Genomic DNA, 23053 nt, shown 5'->3' with positions numbered 1-23053 from the left:
GACTGGTCAGCTTTTTCTCGCCGCGGCTTTGAGGCGTTTGTCCATCTCTCAAAGATGCTCAGAGTGGCATTACTCCTCAACTTAAAGCTGGAACTATTGTTTAAAATAGTTCGAAAATTCCATACGTTTCTGCTTGGATATGCGCAGGAAATTAAAGCGCATAAGGACTGAACCCATGATTAGGTAACACTGAGTTCCGCGTTCGTTCTGATGACGTCAATTTGGAGGCTTTAAAAGCCGTCAAAGGGAATTCTCTATTTTTTTCTTACCTCTAGGGCGCATTTTTTTTCCAGGCCTCGCTGACGAGCATGGGTTCCTCCGACGCTCTCCCCCCGGGTCGCGTGCTTTGTGTGTGTGCGGCGCTGTGCATTGTGGGGCCGGCGGGACTTCCTCTTCTTCCCGTGTCCCCGCGGCTCGCTCTTCCCTTTCGAGAAGGAGGCGGAGGCCGCGGCGGCGAAGATGCTGACCTCGCGCACGTTCCTCAAGCGCACGCGGGCCGGCGCGGTGATGAAGGTGGTGCGCGAGCACTACCTGCGCGACGACATTTCCTGCGGGGCGGCCGCCTGTGAGACCTGCGGGGAGGTCCGCGGCGGGGAAGACGGCCCCTCCGGGCCCCTCCTGGAAGCCCAGCCCAGCGGGGCCGCCAGCAGCCTCTGCCCGGACCCTCATTACCTCCTCCTCGACACCAACGTGTTGCTGCACCAGGTAGACAGGACGTGGCTCGCACCCCAAGACCGCCTAGTCCGGCTGCGTCCTGTTTTTCCACAGTGACTGCGAGGACTGAGGGACCAATATTACACCCCCACCGCCCACCACCAGCATTTGGTTATTTACTGGTATGCTGCTCTTGAGGCAGGAGACACACTCAGCAGGGACTTCTCTGGGGAACGTCGGGAAATGCCTAACATAACATTTGGCCACTCTTACTTAGAACTTAGACAAAAATAACGTATCATTATTCAGTTCATTTTGTTGCCCAGTCCCTGAAAATACTTTTTTGTATGAGCTCCAAATGAAGATAAGAGAACATAAATATAAGGCGATCTAAACTATTGTCATAAATACTTTAATGTAGTAAAATCAAATAGAGACACTCAAATCTCCTTAGACACAGGACTAACTTTCCTATGGCATCTTAGTATGGCCACTTTTCTTAGTTGCTTTTACTTGTTGAAATTCAAGTACTGTTCAAAAAAAAAAAACCCAAGCATTTTTAGATAAATTCAGGGAAATACTTGATTTTCAGTTTGTTTGATTATTATAATTTTTTTTAATTATATATCGTTTGAATTTGTTGCTTTGAGAATAGCATGGATTGGAGTATTTTAAATGCATAATAGTAGGACTTATGCGCTGCAATTCAAACTTTACTTCCAATCTCAATTTATCATATAGGATAAAAAACATGTAAGATGAATATTGCATAATTTGCTCTTATGTTTTTTTCCAGATTGATATACTTGAAGATCCAGTTATTAGAAATGTTGTTATTCTTCAGACAGTTCTTCAGGAAGTAAGGAAGCGGAGTGCACCAGTATACAAGCGAATAAGAGATGTAATAGCTAATCCTGAAAAACATTTCTATTCTTTCACTAATGAACATCATAAGTAAGCATGGGCAGTAGTAATTTCTTTTGCTATTTATATTTGTTTGCTGCTAAGAGATGGTTTTAATGTACGCTAGTAATATATATGACATGGTTGATTGACATTTATGTTTTAAAGTTCCTGACAATATAGTAGTGTCAGAAAGGGATTAGTATTTTTAAAGCTATTTCATTTCTTATTTATTTATTTAAAGTATTTTTACCCATTCTTCCTCCTTAAGAAGGACCCAAGGTGGCTTACATCATTAAAAGATAATATTTAAAGTTACAGAAAAAATATTAAAAAGGATAAAAAAAATACTACATTAAGATGGTGAACAGAAGCAACAGCAAGACACATTCAAAGCACCAAGGCACAACAGTCCATTTAAAAGCCCCACTCAGGCAGCCAGTCATTAAGAGAAAACTTGCTTGAATAGAAAGGCTTTTGCCTGCTTGCGGAAGGACAGCAAATATGGGGCCAGTCTGGGCTCCTGTGGGAGGGAGTTCCAAAGTCTGGGGACAGCAAAGAGAAAGTCCTTTCTGTGTCATTATCAAATGCACCTGTGAAGGTGGTGGGACCTAGAGAAAGGCCATTCCTGATGATCTTAATACTTGGGCTGGCTCATAAAGGGTTAAGAAGTTGTAACATCTGCAGTTTTTTTTCTGGCTGAAAACTTTATAACTAGTAGTAATAATGCAATTCAAGTTACTGTGGGGTTATAAATCTAAACAAGGAGTAAAACACTAATGTTTATATGATGATGTTTTAGTTGTTACGTACCAGAATTTTTTAAAAAAAATCTTCTTCCCCTGCATGGAAAAAAGGCTGTGTTGCTAACATGTCTACTGTAAGTATGTTCCATTTAATCTTCATGAATAAGAATATAAACTCATGAACTGAGTTGTGGGGTGTTTCATGACCCAGAAATAATAGTAGTGTAATTAGTGCTGGGGTTACAGTTACTGAATTTCCTGAACCCATTGAGAATTCCAGTGAATGGGGTGTACTGGCAAACCAGAGTATATTGTCTAAGCTTTGTAGTTCACAAAAAAACAGTATGAGATGTTATGTACATTGCCTGGAGCAGGGGAAAAAGGACCTTGATGGCAAGAAGCAGTAGATGTGTTGGAACTATTTTGCCCCAGATTTTTTGTTGTTGTTGTTGTTATTGTGCATAAGAAGTGACTGAAAATTGGAGACTTGATTTATTTATTTATTTATTCTTCTTGAAAAGGACCCAAGGCAGCTTACAACAATGAAAGACAATATTTAAAGTTGAAAACAATGAGTATACAGTGGTGGTTAACATCATTAAAATATTTAAATATTAAGAACAATGGATAAGGATCTTACATTGATTAACGGAATATTAAGTCAAGGATCAATAAGTATACGAAAATTTTAAAAAATTCTCATTCTGAGAAATGGAGAACACAAAAATGGAAAACACAAGTAGTGCTAACAGTCCAGTCAAAGCAGTAAAGCATAACTGTCTAAAAATGGCACACGGGTAGCTGGTTACTGAGAAGGCTTGCCTAAAGAGAAAGGTCTTTGCCTGCTTGCTGAAGGATAGCAAATATGGGGCTAGTCTGATCTCCTGTGGGAGGTAGTTGCAAATTCTGGGAACAGCAACAATCTCTCCTGTGTCCCCATAAGATCCACCTGTGAAGGTGGCAGGAGCTAGAGAAAGCCCTCTCCTGAGGATCTTGACACCCGATCTGGGTCATAATGGGATACGTGGTTTTTGAGATAGCTTGGATCCAGGTCATTTAGAGCTTTATAGGTTAAAACCAGCACTTAAAGTAGTGCCCGGTAACTGAACAGCAGCCAGTGATGCTGCTGTAACGGGAGGGTTATGTGATTCTTGTAACCAGTCCCAGATGACAGTCTGGCTGCTGCATTTTAGATCTGCTGAAGTTTCCTGATAGTTTCCAAAGGCATCACCACATAGAGCACATTGTTTACAGAATGCAATTGTTTACAGAATTTCAAGTGACTGTTGTAGTCCTAGTTCTGTGTGGATTCTGTAACAGAATGTGACTGAGGGAGACTAAAATGCAAAGCATGAGAGTTAGAGGACAGAGGCTAGGAAGTAGAGAAGAGAACGAAAAAGAGCAGGGGGATAGGGATTTGGTAAAGTCAGGCCTAGTGGTAATTCCAGACTCCTTTTTCAGCACCTGCTGTGGCCATTCCAGAACCCATATGATTCAGATAGTCTTCCTAGTAGAGTCTGGGGGTAGGCAGAATTGTTTACACTGAAATAATGGTGAAGCAGAATTAAATGATTCCCTCAGTTCTGAATAATTAAATATTACTTTCTAATTGGTATGTGGGTTATTTTATTTTTAGAGAAACATACATAGAACAAGAACAAGGAGAAAATTCCAATGACCGCAATGACAGAGCCATTAGAGTAGCAGCAAAATGGTACAATGACCATCTCGCTAAATTACAAAATGAGGAGAAGGTTCGAGTTATCCTACTTACAAATGATAAAAAAAATAAAGAGAAAGCCGTGGAAGATGGAATAACTGCTTATACATGTAAGTCCAGTTTTTCATTAAAAACTCTGCAAGTTTAGGCTCAGCATGTGCTTTGCTATAGTGAACAAGGATGTCCTGAGGTTGCCATTGGATCTTATGCAGAGTGAAAGAAGGGATGGAGGAAAGTCCAACAATTAGAGGTGCTCAAATCGATAGTAAAATGATCTAGGAAACCTTAAGTAGATTTCTCCTGGAGGAGCAGTGCTTCAAAGCAAATTTGGACTAAACTCTAGTTTGACACAAGAAATCATTGGCTTGGGCATGCCTTACTAGCTGTAATATTGTAACTTATTGTAACCTGTGCATTGGTAGTCCCTCTTTCTGTGAGTTTTCTCACAGAATTTGCCAAGTGACTGCCTTCTACAGTGGAGGGCATTCTGAGCAGGTCTTTTTTGTGTTCATAGCATTCGCAGTATTGTCGTCTCAAGACTTAAATGGACCTGTTGCTAAATGGGAATTCTGAAAAATAAAGGCTAGATTTTTAAGAGGTTTCCTGTCTAGAAGCTTTTGTTGCTTTGGTGGCTCAGAAATGCATTAATTTGAAAAAAGAATTCAAGAGAGATGTGAGGGGAAGAGCTCCATTTTTCTTAAGGGACTTCTGCTTAATTCCTTATGGGAAAGGCCAGAATTCTAGTGGCTAAACGAAATAATTCTTGGCTACCAAATCTGGCTGTAATTTACAAACCTATTTATAAATTTGATGTTTATACTGTTACCAGTTTGAGATGTGTGGCCAACAATAGCTGTTGCTTAAATAAGTGTTTTTATTTTTTTTGTGTGTGTGTAGGTGAAGAGTACATAAAGAGCTTGATAGGTAATCCTGAACTTGTGGATCGACTTGCTTGCCTAAATGATGAAGGGGTATGTTTCAGACTTATGAATAAAAATTTCTGGAATGTCAAGAGGTTCATAGTGTAAATGTTTTAAAAATATTTTTTATTTTTCTTATAACGGTAGGGTAAGGTAGGGAACAACTGGGATGGGGGTACCCTCGGAGGGGGTGGATTTGAATGGATACATTACAGATCACATTGTATCTAGTACTATTTCTACATATCAAAAAGAAATATAAACAGTGAGCAAAAGGGAAAATCCAATTTGGACTGTTATATTATTGTTCTGATTATTGATTATATAGCTAATAATCTTTATCCATTTTCATATATTTTTCTTTCATTTCTTATATGCCATGGCTCTTTATTTCCCAGGGGATATATTTCAATGTCTTCCTTCCTTCTCTTTGCTTATCTTTTGGGGGATGGTTGTTTGTTTGTTTGTTTGTTTTTTGGTAAAGAGGAAATCCTTCTGGCCCCATCTATGTTCCCCTTAATTTCCTCCTTTTCACATTCTACCCAATCTGAGAATAAGTCAGTTGTGAGTTCTGGGAGGTCTTCATTTTGCATTTCTAGTATATTCTGTATCCTCAGAATATATGATGCATTCTCTATCTGGGTTTGAATCGTTGATGTCTCATACTGGTTTTGTCGGATTTCCATCTTTCTTAAGTCCTTCTGAAGTTCTATTACTTTCTTCTCCATTTTCTTTGCTGGTCTCATGTCTTCTGTATTTCTTGATTTTTCTGTGTTGCCTCCTCTTTCATTTGCCCCGATTGTAAATTTATGTCCTCCTCCTGTTTGGAAAGGTCTGACACTTTAGTTGTCAAATCTGAAATATCCGACTTAATTTCATCAAACTTCCTATCAAAATGGGCTGTCTGTTGGCTGAACATGGTGCTCATGAGCTTCTCAGAATTTTCTTTTGTTAATAAAAAGGACTGGGTTTCTTGCATTAGTCTCAGTGGTATAATTTCTGGTGCTGGACTTCCTTTCCCCACCTTTTGCAGCCATTTTTATAAGAACCTTTATATGACCGTTCTTCAATATTCTCCACTGGTATCTGCTTTTTCTCTTCACCCTTCTTATGTAGATTTAAATAATCTAATACATTAAAGATGTATACATATAGAGAGGTATAAGAACAGCCAACAAACACAAATCAATCAGCCAACAGATGGGGATCGCCCAGGATACACTAAATCAAACAAAGAGTCAGTGTTATTAATGATGAGGGGAAACTTCCCTTGATCACTTTTACACAGAGAGTATATCCTAGATGTAATAGATATAGTCAATATTACTCCATTTCAAGAAGTCTGTTAATGTCTAGATTTGAGAAAAGAAAAAGAGAAAAAGGCAAAAGCCAGCTAGTTCAGCGTTCTGGGCAGGTTTCCAGTCTTTGAGTAGAAGGAGATAAGGTATTGTGGGATAGAAGCTCGTAAGGAAGAAAAGAGGAAAAAAAAAACTCTTCCAACGTCGCCACCAAAAATATATTTCAAAAACAACAGGAAAATTAGATATTAAACCCAAAGAGCTATTTTTCAACTCCTCCCCCAACCACACTCAACAAAAGAAATAAAATCAAGAAGAAAATTAGACTCCAATCTATTCCCTTTTATAATCCACAAGGGTGTCGCTTCAATTATAAGCAGCCTCCATTTTCTGCTTTCTTCTCTGTAAGGGACTTGTTGATTTCTTCCAGCATGGATAGAATTTCAAGTGGGTGTAAGCACATTCCAAATGATTAATACTGTGGAACTATTCAGTAGTAACCAGCATGTCTCTAAGGGGGAACTTTACAGACAGATAGTTTAGCAGTTCATCACACTAAAATCTTTTAACAAGCTTCTGTGTTCCCTCCCGTTCTCTTCAGCTGTCCACTTTTGAATGTTTTCAGTGTTCAGTCTTACAGCCTATTACTCCCACCTATCTTCATATATCACAGTAGCTTTTCAAGTGTACAGCTCAAATACATTAGTAAAATAAATTAGCTTACACTGGTGTCTATATATCTGGGATATAATTGTGTATGCGTTCTCCTCCAGCCTTCTGGACTGCTTCAATTTTACATACCTGTACAGAGGTATGTAATATTGAAGCCAAAGAGAATGCCGATTGTTACATACAGCTATGACATCACCTGCCCGTCACTGCTGAAGCTGTGTGTCATCTGCCAATGGCGTGACGGAGGGTGGGACATAAGGGGTGGAGCTGTTGTATATAAGGGGAGTGAATGGTGTGAGAGTTTTAGATAGGGCCAGATAGGGCTTTGAGATAGGGTTGAGATAGGGAGATAGGGCTTGGAGATACTGTGAGATGAGAACTGTGCTATATAGTGAGGGTCTGTGAGAGTGTGTGTGTGATTGTTATATTATTATAGTGATTAAAGTATTATTTATATTCAAGTGATTTACCATTCCTTTTGTTTGTATACAATAAACCTAAGTTTTTATTTTGAAATCATACTTTGGCCTGAAGCTTTATTTGAGGGAATGTTTGGTGGCAGTGGAAACGAAGAGTGATTGAGTGTGACGTAACTGCCCCTTTGTGAGGTATAAGGTGGCTGGGATAGGGAGATAGCGTCTGGCTCCCCCCACCTTCTCAGACAGCGCTTCTCTTCTTTGGAATATATTTTTCCTCTCCTGGAAAATTTATTAGGCTATCTCAAGCCTACAGAACCTCCATCAGAGGTTACAATTGAGAGAGAGCTCCCAATTTGCAACCTCCACCCATCTTGGCCCCGCCTCTCTCCCATAGTGTGACTTTTCATTGGACTCTGCTGAGAAAATAAAGCAAAAAAATTCTTCCCAAAATAATTGGAAAGATACAGAATACGGTGTGCAGTTTTTCAGTTCTATTTTTTTTCAGTGTTTCACTCAAAATATGTGTTTTCTTAAATGTCCAGCTGTACTGCCTACTTTTATTATATAGTGTTTGTTGCTGTGTTTTATCCACATGTTGTTTCTGTTGTAATATTTCACTGTATTAGTTCCTGTTACTGTTTAGATCATTGTGGAAGCGGAGGTATACACAGTTTAGCGTTCTTTGAGAATTAATGTTGATAGCCTAAGTTAATACTGTGTTTCCCCGAAAATAAGACAGGGTCTTTTATTAATTTTTGCTCCAAAACACATTAGGGCTTATTTTCAGGAGATGTTTTATTTTAGTCATGTCATCTTCTTCTGGTTGCTGCACAATGGTGGAGGGTGGGGTTTCACTTAGGTGGGGCTTATTTTGAGGGTAGGGCTTATATTACGAGCATCCTGAAAAATCATACTAGGGCTTTTTTTCGGGTTAGGGCTTATTTTCGGGAAAACAAGATACAGTGGTGCCTCGCTTAGCGAGTGCACCGTATAGCGATGTTTCCGTATAGCGATCCCTTTTTCGGGATCGCTATACGGAAACATACCCGATCTTCGCAATGGGGAAAACCCGCATTGCGAAGATCGGGTATTGCAGCGGCCATTTTGGAGCCGCCGAACAGCTGTTCGGTGGCTCCAAAATGGCCGCCGGAAGCCCGGAAATGGCTGCCGGCAGCCGTTTTCACGCCCTGCCCTCGCTTAGCGAGGGCGCGAAAATGGCTGCCGGCAAGGGGAATCCTCGCTGAACGGGTAAGTAAGCAAGGTATTGGAACGCATTAAACTAGGTTTAATGCGTTTCAATACCTTTTCCCTACCCGTTTAGCGACGATTCCGCATAGCGAGGGTTAATCCGGAACGGATTAACCTCGCTATGCAGGGCACCACTGTACATGAAATAATTATCAGATTTATTGTCTTCCTTAGCACTCATAATTCCCAGAGACCTTCGGGTAGTGTGGGCGGCATATAAGTTAAATAAATAAATAAATAAATAAATAAATAAATAAATAAATAAATAAATAAATAAATAAATAAATAAATAAATAATTCTGTACAGTTTCTTTGCTAATATGTCACAGCTGAATTCTGTTTTGCACTGTGTTGAAACATCTACTTCTGAATGTAATTCTTAGGATCAATCGCACAGCTAATCATTTCATTTTTGTGCATATGATTTTTACAGAATGAGATAGAAAATGGAAGGATCATATTCCCAGAGCATCTTCCCCTCAGCAAACTGCAGCAGGGGATAAAGTCAGAGCTTTATCTTCAAGGAACCTTCAGGGCCAGTAGAGATAATTACCTAGAAGCTACTGTTTGGGTTCATGGAGATGGAGATGAGAGAGAGGTTTGTTTGATGCATAATTAACCTGTGGAATCCCTGATTGGGAAAAGATGTCTTGTTGTTGGATGATGTTCTCTGAGTTACTGCACATTTTAACTGAAGGTAGGCAGATGGGATGGGGGGGTAGTGTGCATGATTGATTTCTTAAATCAGCCAATGATTTTAGTGCATTTCAACTGTAACTGTTGAAGTGTTTACTGCAGGTTGATTCATGGTTTCCATGTATGTCTAGCAGTCTGGACCAACATTAAGGCACCAGTTTGTAGTTAGGATATGTTTGTATTGAGGCCACTCCTGTAGTGGGCAACCTGTAATTTAACCTTGTGAGCAATAAGTCAGTGCAAATTTCCTTCTTTTCAATTGAGGCCTCTTTGGAGACACATGCAGTCCCTTTTGAAGATATAAACAAGAACATTTTAGTTGGTTTAGTATGTGGTTTCATAATTCTTCTTTACTGATGTTTAAATGTAAATGTTTGTTTTGTACTAACAGATAATAATACAAGGACTTAAAAATCTCAACCGTGCAGTCCATGAAGATATTGTAGCAGTGGAACTTTTATCAAAGGATGCCTGGGTTGCACCATCATCTGTGGTTTTGCTTGATGAGGACGATCAGAATGAAGATGACAATGTGGAAAAAGAAGAGGAAAGAGAGAACAATGTATGACATAATTATGCCAGATTTATCTTTTCTTCAGCATTTACATTTTTCATTCTTGCATTAAAGCTTACATGTGTGTCTGTGTGATAATTCCATTTGGTGATTCGTTATCAAGAGGATGTGCATTGCCAATGATTTTGAGAAAATTCAAAAATAAACTTAGAATATTATGAAGTGTACAAAATTCAACATCTGGGGAATGTCATTTTTCTAGCCTTTCCAGCTACAGACATGGATTTGAATATTTGAACAATGTTTTGTGAAGTCTTCAGATCTAGATGTAGTCTTCGTAAAATTTCCAAGGGCCGAGATTGAGATGTATGTGTACCACATAGCTTTTTTTGGGCCTTGTATCCCTGCTGGATGTATAATGAAACAAAACTGCATGCAGTTCCACAACTTTTCAGTTCAAGAATTCAGTTTATTCTTTGTACAGTTCCATCTTATTTCTATCAGAATTTTGTTTCCCCATTCTGATAGTATTGGGAAGGCAAAAGGAATTAATTCCTCAAGCTATTGAAATCATGACTCCTGGAAATTTTACTCAGTTCTTTTTCTTGTTCATGAAATGGCCGCACAACTGTTCATAAGGTATTTCTGGTCTAAATGCTAGAAGTTCACTGTAATTTTCTTTGTTTCTCATGGAACTAAGTATTCTTAAGATAATACAACCAATAACAAATCACGTATCTGTGTAGAATTAAACACGTCACAGCCTTGCTCTGTATTATGATAGTGTTGTATCTAGCCTTAAGCCAATTCTGTGCAAAAGATTAGCTCATATGACATCACAATAATCATATGATTTGGAACTTGACAGTACTCTCCCTGGAGCATCATAGGTTGGGCTACATGTACATGGTTGAAATGTTTGAGAGTTTCACACTTTATTTACTTACTTCTAAACCTAGTTGAAGACATCTCTGAGTAAAAATATGCTGCGACCAACTGGCAGAATAGTGGGCATTATAAAAAGAAACTGGAGGCCTTATTGTGGCATGCTTTCAAAATCACAAATAAAAGAGGTAAGACCTGAGCCTGAATTTATTTATTATAATAGTGGTGTATCTAGCCTTGATTTTCTTGGTGCTTTGTTGATTCTCATAAAACATACCTTTGCTTTCTTTCAGTCAAGACGGCATTTATTTACACCAGCTGATCGCAGGATCCCTCGAATTCGAATAGAAACAAGACAGGCTTCAGTGCTTGAAGGGCAAAGAATTATTGTAGCTATTGATGGCTGGCCTAGAAATTCAAGGTACCCTAATGTAAGTCGGAAATGAAGTGCAAGTATACTTTGTTGGTTCTGTAAATAAACAAATCAGCTCAGTGATGAAACTTCAAGAGGCTGCCATGGGCTTACTTAATTGCATGCTATTGTGGGTGTTGTATGGCCAGCACAGCATTTTACCAGGACCTATCATCTTGTTTCCAAACTACTCTAAATCTAACACCATTGTGGCCTACTCTATCAGAAAAAGCTGAGCTGCTCTGTTCTGAATATTTACACCGTCTCCTGTTCTGCTTAAGTAAGAATTAGCATACAGACTAATCTTAAATACACCAGAAGTCATTGCAATGGTGTAGGACCCATATCTAAATCCCATTAATTTTATTGGCCCTGCTAAGTCTTGAATCCAATGTCTTGTGAGGCTAATTCATATGCAAATCCTCTTATGCTTCCAGCCTAATTTATACTTTTTAAGAATAACTTGTTTCATAATATTAACTAAGATCTGTATTGCTTCAGGGCCATTTTGTGAAGAATTTAGGGACAGCTGGAGATAAGGAGACTGAAACTGAAGTCCTCTTGCTAGAACATGATGTCCCTCACCAGCCTTTCTCCCAAGCAGTTCTCAGTTTCCTTCCCCAGATGCCATGGAGTATCACTGAACAGGTATAATAACAGCACTGATACAGACAACAATAAATAAATCACTAATTAATTAGCATCTGAATAGATTTCAGACTTTTGAGCTCTAATTCAGTAATAAACAAGAACCTTGAGATATACTTTGATAGTTAAATTATAAGTTCAGGCATTTGTTTTGACCAATAGTGCTGAATGAAGCTAATAGTCCTTCCATACATTTGGTTACTCCAAACTGTGTTTGTTTTAGCAGCATAATTAAATATAGGTGGGACAGTAATGTTTTTATTAGTGCTTTTTTTAAAGGAGAAAATCTTGCCAATATATTTGCAGATAATATGGAGACTTATCACTATATCCACGTCTGCCTTCTAGCTCTATGAAATTGAATTATTACGGTCAAAGATAAGTACTAAGCAAAGTACTGAACAAAACAGAATGTACAATGTACAGTCAACCCTCGATTTACAAACGTAATCAGTTCCGGAAGGAGGTTTGTAAGTCGAAAAGTTTGTAAGTCGAATCAGCAGTTCCCATAGGAATGCACTGAAAACCAATTAATCCATTCTGGCTGTTTTTGGTTCTTAGGTCGAGGGGCAGTTTGTAACTCGAATCATTAGTTCCCATAGGAACGAATGCAAAATCGGTTAATCCTTTCCTACCACTAGGAGCAGACTTAGGTTTAAAAAAAGGGAAAGGAAAGAGGGAGGGAAGGAGGGAATAGACACCTTTTCAACAGAATACCTTGAAAAGCACCTTTTTAGCCAAGACAAGCACCTTCTGGGAAAAACCAGGCACCTTTCAGACAACAGATTACCTTGAAAAGCACCTTTTCAATCAAAACAAGCCAATACAAGCACCTTTTGGGGAAAAGGGGGCAGCAAAGGAGGGAGGGAACGCCTTTTAAAAATCCTAAAAATCCAAAATTTTTAAAAAGCCAAAAAATAAAAATACAGTCCGTACAGCACTGGCAATACCAGGCAGTCTTAAGACTGTCTCCCAATCCACTCTCAAAATGCTGGAAAGAGCGAGGAAGCAGACAGGCACCCTCTTCACTGGCCAACAGTTAACTGAAAGTTCAAATTTCGCACTTTCCCCACCTCCCACGCGGTTTCTTCGGTTCGTAACTCAAATCTAGCAAGTTGAGTCAATATTTTTCTATCAAAGCGGTTTGTAAGTAGAAATGTTTGTAACTAGGGCCATTTGTAAGTCAAGGGTTGACTGTACATTGCACCAAACATTACCTCCAGATAATCCGTTCCAGAAGATGGACGTAACTCAAAATGGTCGTAAGTGGAAGCACCATTTCCCATAGAAATGCATTGAAATGCAATTAATCCATTCCGGCTGAAGAAAAAAAATCACTGCAAGACTTATTGGAAACGTGATTAATCCATTCCAGCCGGGGGAGGGGGGGAAGCAATCAAGTGTGCAAGTCCCATTGGAAATGCACAGAAAACAAACAGATCAGATCAGAATACACAGAGAACAAGGGCAGGTCAGAAATGCAAAGAAAACAAAGGAAAAACCAAGGGAAGCATGCAGGACCCATCGGAAATGAGGAAAAAAAACAACCAAAGCCCCTAAGATCCATTGGAAATGGGGGGAACCAAAAAAACAAACAACCCCCCAAGACCCAGCACAGCACAGAAAAGAAACATAACCCCCAAGCTCAAAACCATACTGCAAAAACACAGTTTTTAAAAAGAAGAAAATGTCACCTTACCTTACTAGGCAGCCCGAAGCCTCCCTGCAAACACATACGCTCACTCAGAAGCAGAAGCGAGGAAGTCTGAAGCCTCCTCCGACGCACACACTCTAACTGCTGGGGCAGAAGAACTACAAGGAAGCAGCCTTGTCGCCACCTACAGTTAGAAATTCTAATTTCCCGCCTTTTTTCCCTGCCTTTTTCTATTCGTAAGTGGAAGATCCAGCCGCAATTAGAAGCAAAATTTTACGGCTGGAGCTGATTGTAACTCAAAATGGTCGTAAGTAGGGACGTTCGTAAGTTGAGGCACCACTGTAGTATGTAAAATTTATGTTGCAAGTATCCAGAACTGGGTGGGGGGAACAGTGTCATTGGAGAGCTGCGACAGGCTATAGCACCTTCACAAAAGAACAGATAGAATAAATTATTTACAGAAGTCCTGGTAGAAGGAACAGTGTGAAAGAATATGCCCCACCATTTCCCCTTTCCCACTATTACAGGGACATAAACAATCCTGATAAGGTACTTCATGAAATTGCTTCTCAGCCTTTTGGCTAAGATCAAATGTAGTGCCTTCTAGCTCTATTTTGAATTAATTTTTAATTCAATTAATGTTCCATTGAGTATTCCAATAACGAGCTCAAGGTCATGTGCTCATCTCTACTTCTCTTCAGTTTCATCTCCCAATAACCCTTGCTATAAAGGTTGGACTGGGAGAGCATGTGTGACTTGCTCAAAGTCAACCAGTGAGTTTCCTGGCCAAATGGGAATTTGAACTGCTTTCTCCCAAGTATAATGCAGCACTATACCAAATAGCCTCTCTGCTGTCTCCCATAGCATTGACATACACAATACATAATTAAAGACAATAACCATCCAAATGTATGTTAAACTTGTATTAAACTTTAGCTTCCACACAGGCACTGTTTGTCTTTTTTGTAGCTGCATTGGGTAATCTTGCACAAACTGGGTGTCTGTTCGGTATTTCCAGTGTTGTTACCTCCTGTCTACTGTTTTCTAGTAGAATTATTGCACATAGATCTTCCATCTCATTTCATTTACCCTGAGTATGAGTTTCTATAACCTTAATATGTAAATTTCATAATCCAGTGTGTGCCTGTTTAAATCAATACAAAAGTTCTCTTTTTGTATTTCTGTCTTGAATCTGCTCTACTGGAACTTGTGTTTGCCTCTGCTTATGATGTGTTGTATTTGCTGATTTCTCTTTGCATTGTGTACAGATCATGTGTACCTTAGGTGAATATTTTATACTTCTGGAGAACAAGCTATGGCCCATTAATGCTTAATCCACAATATTCATTGATAGATTTTAAGGCGCAACAAGACATGATTTCTTTGTTTTTCCTGCAACAGGTCTTTCTGGAATGTTCATGGTTAATTACTACATTTTTCTAATTACTTGTCATTGTAGTTTTGAAAATAGTGCTAAGTTTTTATAATGGTTTGTGGAACAGTTTTTAAAATTGTTGGAAAATAAAATTGCAGGATATGAAATTCAGAGAAGACTTGAGGCATTTATGTGTATGCAGTGTGGATCCTCCTGGGTGTACTGATATTGATGATGCATTGCACTGCAGAGAGTTGGAAAATGGAAATTTGGAGGTAAGTTCCCTTCAGATATTTGTGAAAGGCTGATACACTGTTTTTTCTATTGCAACTTTTAACTTTTATGCCTTTTGCTTTTGGTATACAGGGAGCAAGACTAAAAGCATCAATGGGTGGTACCATATAAGCGAGTAGTTAGACAAAAAGTTACTTCTCATTCAGATGTATTTCTTAGCTACATGCCTGTAGAGTAGATTCATTTGAATCTAGGTGGGTGGGATAAAGTCAAATGAATAAACAGACAAACAAATGAATATTCGGTGCTCTGCACACTTGTCAAGTACAGTTATGCAACCAGTTGTATATACAGTACAGTACTGTTGACTATGTAAATGAGTATAAGAGTCACCTGATCCCACTGCAAAACACTGCTGCAATGTCTTCAAGAAGTATGGAAAGTTAAAAGTGAAATGTAATCTGTCTGAGAGAATATAGATACTTGTGCTAGATCACTTGAGGTACAGAAAGGTTGTGTACAATGTATATTTGAAAATTCTAAAGCATTATTTTCCTTTCATTTACTAGGTTGGTGTACACATTGCAGATGTCAGCCATTTCATTCGGCCAGGAAATGCTCTGGATCAAGAATCTGCACAAAGGGGCACAACTGTGTATCTCTGTGAAAAAGTAATTGTTGCTAGCTTTTTTCTGCATGTCTTGGTTATAGCTTGGTTTCTTTCAGATTTGAAATATATTCCAGCCTTGATACATAAATGTGTGTCATACATGTATGATTGGGAAGCCAGGGCAGGAGAATGTGATCTGTATCTTTTTAGAATTTTAGATGGCTGAAGTTCTGTATTTTATCCAAGTAGGGCTGGCTCTTCATAGCTCTGGGGAGCCATTTCCAAGGAGATTCTTGTGACAGGAGAGTACTCATGAAATGGGTTTTAAGTCAAGCCCTATAACTTGTGGAGCTAAAGATTGCTGGAGGATTAGGAACTGTAATTGGGGAAAGTAGCCTTAGATTAAGAATACATCGTTCATCTTATTAATAAAATGAGTTTAGGTTTCTAAATCTGGTCTGTATATATGAAAATATAATTGAGGTTATTTATTTGTGGTATTTCTTACAGAGAATTGATATGGTTCCAGAGCTGCTTAGTTCCAACTTATGTTCATTGAGATCCAATGTTGACAGGTAATTTTGCAGATTAATTAAAAATGTTCTAAGCAGGACATGGCTTTAATTCTGTTCTCTGTTTTGTGAACAGAAAGCACTTTTTCTTCCCTTTATAGCAGAGTTGGCAACTTGAGAAGGTCTGAGAGTTAATTTTGCCATTAAGGGCCCATTGAAGATCATACCACAGTTCCAGCAGAACGAGAAATTACCAAAAGTTTGCTTCTGGTTCCAAAGAAAAATGTTTTTATTGAAAAACAAAGAAAGAAAAGTGTGTTTACTTTAAAATTAGGAAAGTTACTTCTAAATCAACTTTTTGGTTGGAAAGATAATTGGATTCTAAGGCTGCAAAAATTGGGGAAGGGTGAGTGTGAGCTGATGTTTTACAGCCATTTGCATTCACTGGCACTCGCTTTTTTCAGAATTAGAAGATATTTGGACCAGGATGTTTTGCACGGAGGGTTGCAGAAGAAAGGCGGGGTCAAATGAAATTGCTTGGGAAGTGATAGATACATGTGAATGGAAGCAGCTTCTATTCATGAACAAATGCAGGGCAATCCAAACAAGTGTCAGGTGGACTGTCCTGTTTCATTGGTAAATTCGTTTTCCTTTTCTAGGCTTGCATTTTCATGTATATGGGAAATGAATCACAATGCAGAAATCTTGAGAACTAGATTTACAAAAAGTGTAATTAACTCCAAGGTAGGTCTCATATGTATTTGCTTGTTTAGGAAAAATAGTTGAATGATATTTTCAGATCTTGCAAACCATGAAAATGGCTGTCTGCAATGAGATTTATGCATAACTTTGACATTAAAAATGAGCCAATTCCAGGTCCCTCCCCTTGATTCAACACTTTGTCTACTCCAGAGTATCTGAATAGTTTAGGCAAATATTTAACAATTATAAATATGTAGAGGATAAGGAGTCTTGAAGAAATAAATTTCACATTTTCTCTGCATACCTCCTAAACAGCTGATTTTCTATGGCAGTGATTCTTATACTAACTTGCAGCTGTTATATCTTTACTCTTGGAGGTAACAAGCTGGTGACTGAGGCCGGGTTTTCCTGCCCTTGCCCCCTACAGGCACAGGGAATATCAGAACACTACTTAAAAATCTGCAGTCAGATAGTTACCTGCAAGATACAGGCACTCTAAAAAAGAGTTTACATAGTTTAAACAAATTTAGAATTCATCTTCAGCAAACCATTTAATTCACGGTAGTTCTGTTCCTGAAGCAAAGGAGCTAGAGAAGTATGATTTATTGCTTTTCTATTAGGAGCCCTAAAATTAATGAGTCGTTTTATTTACTTGTGTGTTGAAATGCACATCCTGAGCATCTATGCAAAGAATCTTTGTTGACACAGAGAAGAGTCAAAATTCAGTGGGAAAAAAAATAAACAATAATGCAAAGAACAGAGTACTGTTAAAATAGGAGCACCTTATCCCCAACAAGCAGTTCTGTAAATCGGAACAGGTTGTTTGTGCCAGAATACAGCCGGTTTGGTACCCATAAGTCTTAACAAAAATGAATTTTTGAAATCTATCACTTTCAAATTGGTTGCTTTTAAGAATTATCCCCTTATTGCTTGTTTTTTTTCTTTCTTTCTTTGAAGGCTTCCCTTACATATGCTGAAGCACAGATGAAAATAGATTCTGCCAGCATGAACGATGACATTACAACTAGTCTAAGAGGACTAAATAAACTAGCCAAAATTCTTAAAAAGCATAGGATTGATAAAGGGTAACTGTTCATTCAGCATGTAATCATTTTTCAGACACTTAGATTCACAACATCCCAGTACAGCTCTTTGTCATTTGCCAATCTTCCTATTGTCACCTATAAAAACAAAGGGCCAAATTCAAGTGTTAGACCCATTGAATGAATGGGACTTGTTAAGTCAACATGTATGTAAATCCAATCGTCAAAGTGGGTCTTCCTTATTTTGGACTAACAGTTGGACTTAGCCCCCAAATCTACCTTAGCATAGTAATTTTGAACTGGTCACATTGAACATCAGAAGAAGCCAGGCCTGCACAAAACCCCAGTTTAACAAGGACAGATGACATGCTGGTGTTTCCATCTCACTTGCAGTGGGAGTGAGTGAACCAGCCATAGACTTGCGTATTCTGATGTGCATAGCTAGCAGGAAGCTGGTTCTTTGATTTGTTTTATATCTCAGAAGTCAGATAATTAGCTACAGAGTAAATCCAAGATTAAATTTTTGGCCTTTCAGGGGAAACAGAAGCCATAAAGCTAATTTCTTGTCAGGTTTGTGGATCACAATAAACAAACTGCAAACTGAAATGCCATAGTTTGCTTAGTTCTGCAACTATAGATGCACAGCTATACTGATTTGTTCGCAGTGAACTAATATTCTCTTGAATTACAGCTTGTTGAATGTACCAACACTACTATTGTCTTCTGTGTTTTCTCAGGAGTTTAGAGTATCTGTTCACTCATTTTATTCATGTAGTGTCAATAGGCCATGCCAGTACTATTTTATAGGTAGTACTTTGCAGACCATATTTCACAGTGATCAGGTTTTGTAATAGATGCTTAAAGGGTCCTTAGCAAAAAAAAAAAAGTCTATATGAAAAATATTCCCTGAGGAATGAAAATCTGGAAATTACTGAGATACAGACACATTTCTTTGAAATGAGATACATTTGTATGAGAAATATGATACGAATTAATGTGATTAATATTAATTTGAAGGTCTGTATTTTTAAAAATAAGCTGTGTAAATTATCTTCTTCAAGTGTTTGATTTACTTTCTAGGGCTCTAACTCTTTCTTCACCTGAAGTCCGTTTCCACATGGATAGTGAAACCCATGATCCTATCGATTTACAGACAAAAGAACTCAAGTATGTTTTTAAAAATATTTTTTGTCACAATCAATTATTTTGTTACAGGTGTCCCTTTCATAGTTGGAGTCACCATTTTCTCATAGAGCTTTGAAGTAGCCAAAGCAAAATTAGAGATGCCTAAGTCTGCTTATGATCAGAGCTGCATTCTAAAATCACAATAAACTGTATTCTAAAATCTGCAGTGCTGCACATTGGCGTTGACAGCACAAGCCCTAAGAAATTGTGACATAGCTCTTGTTAGCCAGCTTCCAAAAGTATCTTCTAACCATGGCTTCAAGATGAATTGTTCCACCTGCTGGGACTTACAAACCAGAAGTTTGAGAAGAGAGTTTTGCTACTGAGAATGTTGAGGAACTAGCAGCAGCTTTTGTGGGCTATGCTTGACTTTTACTTAAGTTGGTCTGAGTTTGAAAGCTGATTAGATTGTATGTTTACATGATGTGATTAGAAATCAGACTTTCAGGATATGTTTTGCATTTTACTGAAACCTTGATATCCACCAGCTGGGACCCAGTATCTCGGGTGCCTTTGAGCCTTGCACTCCGTTTAGGGATTTTTTTTTTTACAGTATCAGAACTGAGCTAATCGCTCATAGCATTGATCCTACCACAGTCAAGTAGGAATAGGTTCTGAATCAATGAGAAATTGTCTGTAGGGTGTGTGTGTGGTCTCTCTCTCTTTTATGGGCATTCAGTTGCATGCAAAGAATCATAGAAGTTGCCTCTACTAACTCACAGTGTAGTGCTTGCATATTTGGTTGTGCTTTCAATCACTCTCAGCACTTCATTGATTAGCCATGGCACTTTGCATGACTGCTGTTCTGTGCTCTTAGATGAACAGTAGGATTTTGGCCAGTTTGAGCAGAACAAATAATACCCTGAACAGTGAGCCGGTGGACTAGACTTTCTAGAATCTAGAGCAGGGGTCTCCAAACTTTTGACAGTGAGAGCCACACTGGATATTTTCAACATATGGAATGCATGCCCTCCTGTGTGTGCACAGGCTGAAGGAAACGGGCCAGATAAAATGGCAAGGCAAGTTGGATGTGGCGTTTGAGCCATAGTTTGGAGACTCCTGGTCTGGAACATATATGCATGTGTGTGCAGACGGGAAGAGTTAACAGGAAGTAGCAGCAGGAGCAAGCAATATTTGAGGATATTGATATATCATGGACATTGGGAGCCTTGCTTCTAGCAAGTCTTACAAGCTAGACCTAGTCTCTGAACTTCAGAGTGCATAAAAGAAGGGGTGCTGAATCTCCAGGATAAGGAGGAATATCACAATTGTATTTCCAAGGTAAAAGTGTATTAATATTATTGACGAAGATTGCCTGTTTTGAATTCTTCATCTCTATATGGCAGTAGAAACTATCCTTTCTCTTTCTTATTAAGTATTATATTCTTATTGACAGAGAAACCAATTCCATGGTTGAAGAGTTCATGTTGCTTGCTAATATTTCAGTGGCACAAAAGATTTACAACGAATTTTCAGAGCATGCCTTGCTGAGAAAGCATCCTGCTCCACCTCCATCAAATTATGACATCCTTGTGAAGGCAGCGAAGTCTAAGGCAAGTTCTTAGGACCAAAAAAGATAAAGGATTAACATTGATTTGAAATTCACTGAGATCTAGAATATTGCATGTGGAAATCCACATGCATATGTCACACAGCTGAAAACTCCCATTCTGTGCCCTACGTTTCTCCTCTGGAAGGACCCTGATTATAGTACGATAATGTGATGGATATGGAAACATTTGTGTGTGTGTGGAGAGAGAGAGCTTCCCTAAATCCTGGCCCTCCTCTTCTGATCCATCTACGTAGGTTCATTAGTACTTTGCTTGTGAACAATAATATTATATGATATGGCTGTCACTTAAGTGTTCCACTTTTGCTTGGAGTACATGTTAGAGGATACAGATCTGTGAGGAGTTCTAAAATGCATTTTTTAAAAATGTGAGCTTGATTGTGTCACCATTAAATGCTAGTCATCCTCAGGAGTTGAAGGTTTTATTTTATATGCCGCCCACACTACCCAAAGGTCTCCGGGTAGCTTACAACAATTTAAATACAATAAAACAATTAAAATATAATTAAAAATACAGTACTCTAAAGTTGCCATCAGGACCCTCAGTTGATATTATTTCAATTAAAAATTTTGCAACTTAAGATTTCTGAATTTTCTCAAATGCTTTCATGGCCAGGATCCAACGGTTGTTGTAGGTTTTTCAGGATGTTTGGTGTAGAACACAGACAGAGTTCTAACTTCTGCCCTCTGAAGATGCTGGTCACAGAGACTGATGAAACATTAGGAAGAAAAACCTTCAGAACATGGCCAAACATCCTGAAAAACCTACAACAACCATTCCTGAATTTTGTCAGCAGTCTGTTCGGTAATGTTTAAACTACAGAAAATTGTTTTCAGTATTGAATGTGGCATCTTGTTTCTCCTCAACAGGGTTTGGAAATCAAGACTGACTCGGCCAAAGCTCTGGCTGATTCACTAGATTGTGCAGAATCTCCTTCTTTTCCATACTTAAACACACTGTTGCGTATCTTGGCTACTCGTTGCATGATGCAGGCTGTTTATTTTTGTTCTGGAATGGACAATGATTTTCATCACTATGGTTTAGCCTCACCTATTTATACACACTTTACATCACCAATCAGAAGGTACTGCTAATGGTATTTTCAAAGTGGGAAGAAAGGTAGTGTGACTACTGCCATGTTCCACCAGATTCCACTAGGACTGATGACTCTTTAGGCAGTCTCCGGTTCTGAACTTCTATCAAATGTGTAGATGTCACAGATTTGCGTACCGTTTGTTTACCTGATATGTTTTACGTGTACTTTGGGTCTATCTTGGATGATTTTGGATAATTTAAACCCTATTTAGGTATTCTAGCCTGAAGCTGGCCAGGGCTTGAAGTATGGTGGGTTTGGGGTTATGCATCTAAGCCAGCGATGGCGAACCTATGGCATGCGTGCCACAGCTGGCACACGGAGCCCTTTCTGCCGGCACACATAAGTCGCCGGATCGCTACTCTCCCCCTCCTCCGCAGCCAACCCTGAGCAGGCAGCTGCAACCGTGGTGCTGGTGGCCGGACAAGCAGTGAGTCAGGATCCAGAGTGGGGTCTCAAGGCACCTCCGTGCCTGGGATTCCCACTTCCGCGCCACTTCCGGTTCTGCTGCCCCATTCCCCCCCCCCCAGTTTGGGCACGCAAGCCCCAAAAGGTTCACCGCCACTCATCTAAGCTATTTCCCACCATACTTGTGGTAAGCATTAAGATAAAAATGGGTATGCGCAAGCAAAGAGCTGAAAACAAATACTGTTATCACTAGGATGAAGCCTCAGAAAATACTGTGCAGAGATCAGGACAGTTGTTCTGCAAAGCCATTGGATTCTGAATGGAAATGCCACCAGATATACATCTGGAAGAAAAGTTTTGCAGTGTTGTCATGTTGTTTCACTGCAACATGCATCATTAGAGACTTTAGGCACTGGGACATGAAGGAAAAAGGAATGGCTATCAGAAGAAAGGTGTCTTTGGCAAGCTAGATAAAAAGAGTGGCATGCTGGCATCAGCTTTCGTAAATCTATCTGAACATGTAATATGAGTTTAGGGTACCTGGAACCATTGGAGTAGGGTTTGTTTCTTGGGGATGATTGTTCTTTTTCTTTCCAGATATGCTGATATTATAGTGCATCGATTACTGGCCGTGGCTATTGGAGCAGATGGTACTTATCCTGATCTCACAGATAAACATAAATTGGCAGAATTGTGTAAGAATCTCAACTACAGGCATAAAATGGCTCAGTATGCTCAGAGAGCTTCTGTTGCCTTCCACACTCAGGTGAATCACTGTCTCTTTTTTGTGGTACCAAGTATTTGAGAATTGAAGACTGTTGGAAAAGTGACAGATCAATTTTTATGACATATATAGCATTTTAATATTGAAATGTGCAGGTTTTAAGTGGTTTTATATTGTCAATTGCCTAGCAGTGTTTCATTTGCCAAA

The 23053-nt window shown here is 39.0% G+C and overlaps 2 protein-coding genes and 1 non-coding gene across 4 annotated transcripts in view; 2 read left to right on the top strand and 1 right to left on the bottom strand.

The window, feature by feature from the left end:
* PIBF1 (progesterone immunomodulatory binding factor 1) overlaps nucleotides 1-391 on the bottom strand; it is a 163740-nt gene extending 163349 nt beyond the window's left edge. Inside the window, exon 1 of the mRNA XM_072994730.2 lies at nucleotides 270-391. The gene's annotated coding sequence lies outside the window, so the exon portion shown is untranslated. The remainder of the gene's footprint in view (nucleotides 1-269) is intronic.
* DIS3 (DIS3 exosome endoribonuclease and 3'-5' exoribonuclease) overlaps nucleotides 381-23053 on the top strand; it is a 29242-nt gene continuing 6569 nt past the window's right edge. Inside the window, exons 1-18 of one of the 2 annotated variants that reach the window (XM_020801839.3) lie at nucleotides 381-705; nucleotides 1451-1608; nucleotides 3940-4133; nucleotides 4921-4994; nucleotides 9014-9178; nucleotides 9668-9838; nucleotides 10750-10863; nucleotides 10969-11106; nucleotides 11589-11735; nucleotides 14923-15039; nucleotides 15568-15669; nucleotides 16119-16183; nucleotides 16780-16864; nucleotides 17780-17907; nucleotides 18946-19032; nucleotides 20447-20603; nucleotides 21491-21705; nucleotides 22720-22888. In XM_020801839.3, coding sequence (XP_020657498.3) covers nucleotides 460-705; nucleotides 1451-1608; nucleotides 3940-4133; nucleotides 4921-4994; nucleotides 9014-9178; nucleotides 9668-9838; nucleotides 10750-10863; nucleotides 10969-11106; nucleotides 11589-11735; nucleotides 14923-15039; nucleotides 15568-15669; nucleotides 16119-16183; nucleotides 16780-16864; nucleotides 17780-17907; nucleotides 18946-19032; nucleotides 20447-20603; nucleotides 21491-21705; nucleotides 22720-22888 — 2532 coding nt within the window. In that variant the 5' untranslated portion in view covers nucleotides 381-459. The remainder of the gene's footprint in view (nucleotides 706-1450; nucleotides 1609-3939; nucleotides 4134-4920; nucleotides 4995-9013; nucleotides 9179-9667; nucleotides 9839-10749; nucleotides 10864-10968; nucleotides 11107-11588; nucleotides 11736-14922; nucleotides 15040-15567; nucleotides 15670-16118; nucleotides 16184-16779; nucleotides 16865-17779; nucleotides 17908-18945; nucleotides 19033-20446; nucleotides 20604-21490; nucleotides 21706-22719; nucleotides 22889-23053) is intronic. The other variant, XM_072994728.2, reaches the window with a different exon arrangement.
* Nucleotides 13951-14140, top strand: LOC144588528 (U2 spliceosomal RNA). The gene has a single exon (XR_013544137.1). It is a non-coding gene; the product is annotated as a U2 spliceosomal RNA (small nuclear RNA).

The sequence above is a fragment of the Pogona vitticeps genome, chromosome 3, assembly GCF_051106095.1.
Source record: "Pogona vitticeps strain Pit_001003342236 chromosome 3, PviZW2.1, whole genome shotgun sequence".
Lineage (NCBI taxonomy): Eukaryota > Metazoa > Chordata > Lepidosauria > Squamata > Agamidae > Pogona > Pogona vitticeps.
The sequence above is the reverse complement of the archived record's forward strand: the minus strand, read 5'-3'. Positions and strand labels throughout refer to the sequence as shown.